The 2713-nt window shown below is 41.4% G+C and overlaps 1 protein-coding gene across 1 annotated transcript; it reads right to left on the minus strand.

Moving 5' to 3' along the window:
• Window positions 1-1706: 1706 nt before the first annotated feature.
• On the minus strand, window positions 1707-2639 carry LOC106144481 (olfactory receptor 7E24-like; the record flags this gene model as incomplete). The annotated part of the gene is made up of 1 exon (XM_013355543.1): window positions 1707-2639. A coding segment is annotated over one exon (933 nt), but the record flags the coding sequence as incomplete, so codon positions are not given.
• Window positions 2640-2713: the final 74 nt, after the last annotated feature.

Genomic DNA, 2713 nt, shown 5'->3' on the forward strand with positions numbered 1-2713 from the left:
GTTGTAATTTTGGGGTATAATCTAGCCGGATGGCAGGACACAGACTGCCACTCTTCACTACATATCACCATTCCAAACTGTAGGGAAGCTAGCATAGTGAGGAAAAACTGGATCAAAGCAAGACCCAAAGCCAGCTAAGCAATCTCCAAACTTTGCATTTCCATGTCTGATGTCAAATGTTCTTCAGATCTCCAGCTCCATTCCAGTTTGACTGCAACATACTTCTGTCTCTTGGGCTGGTAGCAAATCTCCTTCGCATGTATCCCACAACTCTGGAATCTCTGCCAAATTCACAGCTTCACAAAATGCCTCTATGCTAAATCTCCATCCAGAGGTATCACTGACACATGCCTGGCCTCAGAAACTATTTTTATGTACAGAGAGAAACTCCATAATCCGCTTTTTCTATTCTTAATTCAAAAGGAAGAACCATTTGGCCAAAACTGTCAAGTTCTGCTGCTTACTGGGGCTGGAACATGGTTCCCCTTATTTAATTAAATCTTGACCAGCTTCCTAACTCTCATTGCCTAAGCTTGGCTGCCCTGGAACTTCCTCAGTAGACTAGACTCCCCTCAAACTCAGAGATCCACACACCTCTGTTTTCTGAGTGCTGGGATTAAAGATGTATAACATCATATCAGGCCCCAAGAGTTTCTTTAATAACTTTTCCCAATTTGGAAACGTAGTTGGGTAGGCTCTTCCCTGAGGTCACCACTCCTCTTATTCATTTCTTAATCTGTTTAGCTCCTTGGACATAGGATGTAGTTCCAGTTCACCCCCTGGTGTTCTTTTTCTCCTCAAAATGCACTTCTGTACTTTACCATACTCAGTTTGGTACTTTTCATTTAAAAATAGTCATTAGAGGCACCACTAATATTCATACAACAGAGTATATACTAGGCTGTTTTGAAATTTCATCTGCCAATGAGATTAATCCAATGTTCTTCACTTTAGCCTCAGGTAGACTTTTCAGACAAGGGCATAAGGCATCCACTTCACCAAAACATCACAAGAGTGATCTATAGGCTGTATACTGAAAATCTTCTCTGAAACCTCTTGAGTGAGCCCCTGAGAATTTAAATATCTAATGGCACCTCTTACTTTCACCTTCCTACTAGTATAGCCCATTAAACGGTGCTTAAAGCATTCTACTGTTTCAAAGCCCAAAGTACCAAAGCCCAAACAAACACATGATCAAGCATATCATAGGAATACCCCCAGTCCCTGATAAAAATTTCTGTCGTGGTTAGGGTTTTATATTGCTGTGAAAAGATGCCATGACCACAACAATTCTTACAAAGAAAACTTGTAATTGGGGTGACTTGCTTGCAGTTTCAGAGGTTCAGTCCATTATCACCATGACAGGGAGTATAGCGGTATGCAGGCAAATGGGATGCTAGAGCTGAGGGTGTTACATCTTGTAGGCAACAGGAAGTCAACTGGCTGTCACACTGCAGGAGGGGGATGGCTTAAGCAAGAGAGACATCAAAGGCCACCACCACAGTGACACACTTCCTCCAACAAAACCACACACTACATTCAGGAACAAATAGTCTTTTAAACCATCTCACTACCAATCCACCATGTGTACAAACTAAATGAGTACACTTTATCATGAAATATTATGAAGTATCAGTTAGGAGAATAATGTGAGACAATAATTGAGATTTAGATGTAATATATATATTTATAAGAAACGTCAATGGCTAGAATGTTCTGCTAAGAATCTTCCTTAAGGCAATTTTAATGTCCTTGTTCCTCAGGCTATAGATGAAGGGGTTCATCATAGGTGTGACCACAGTGTACATCACTGATGCCACTGCAATACTTCTTGGAGAATGTGACAGAGAGTTGCTGAAGTACACTCCTAGCCCTGTTCCATAAAACAGGCAAACAATGGACAAATGAGACCCACAGGTGGAGAAGGTTCTGTGCTTCCCACTTGATGATGATGTTTGAATGATGGAGGAAACTATTTTAAAGTAAGAGAAAATTATTCCTGACATAGGAAATAACCCAAACAGAGTACCCATACCAAATCTGATTATGGTATTGGTAACAGTATCAAAGTGGGCAAGTTTAAGTACTTCAGAAGGGCCACAGAAAAAGTTAGAAATTTCAATAAAATTCTCACAGTTGGGAAAACTTAGTATTATCAAATGGTGCAACAGTAATTCCACAAGGCTAAAGAGAAAAGACCCTAGAAGTAAAACACCACAGCGACTGGGATTCATAATGACCTGGTAATGCAGAGGGTGGCAGATGACTACAAACCGATCATATGCCATCACCGTCAGAAGCATGTTATCCATACATGCAAAAATTATAAACAGTGACATCTGTGCCAGGCAGCCCACATAGGAGATGACTCGGCAGTGAGTTTGGATGTCCATAATCACCCTTGGAACAGTTGTGGATATGAAACAAATATCAACTACGGACAGGTTGGAGAGGAAGAAGTACATGGGTGTGTGGAGATGGGAGTCAGAGCTTACTGTCAGGATGATGAGCAGGTTTCCACACAGTGCCAAGAGGTACATGGACAAGAAGAGGCCAAAGAGAACAATCTGTAGGTCTGGATCCTCTGAGAGTTGAATGAAATGGAATTCTAGTACTGATGTTGAGTTTTGCATATTTTTATTTATAGAACATTGTTGCGGGAGGTCCTTCCGCTCCTCCAGCCTATAGCCACTGAGATACCAGCCCATTGGGG

Source organism: Microtus ochrogaster, unplaced genomic scaffold, assembly GCF_000317375.1.
Source record: "Microtus ochrogaster isolate Prairie Vole_2 unplaced genomic scaffold, MicOch1.0 UNK164, whole genome shotgun sequence".
NCBI lineage: Eukaryota > Metazoa > Chordata > Mammalia > Rodentia > Cricetidae > Microtus > Microtus ochrogaster.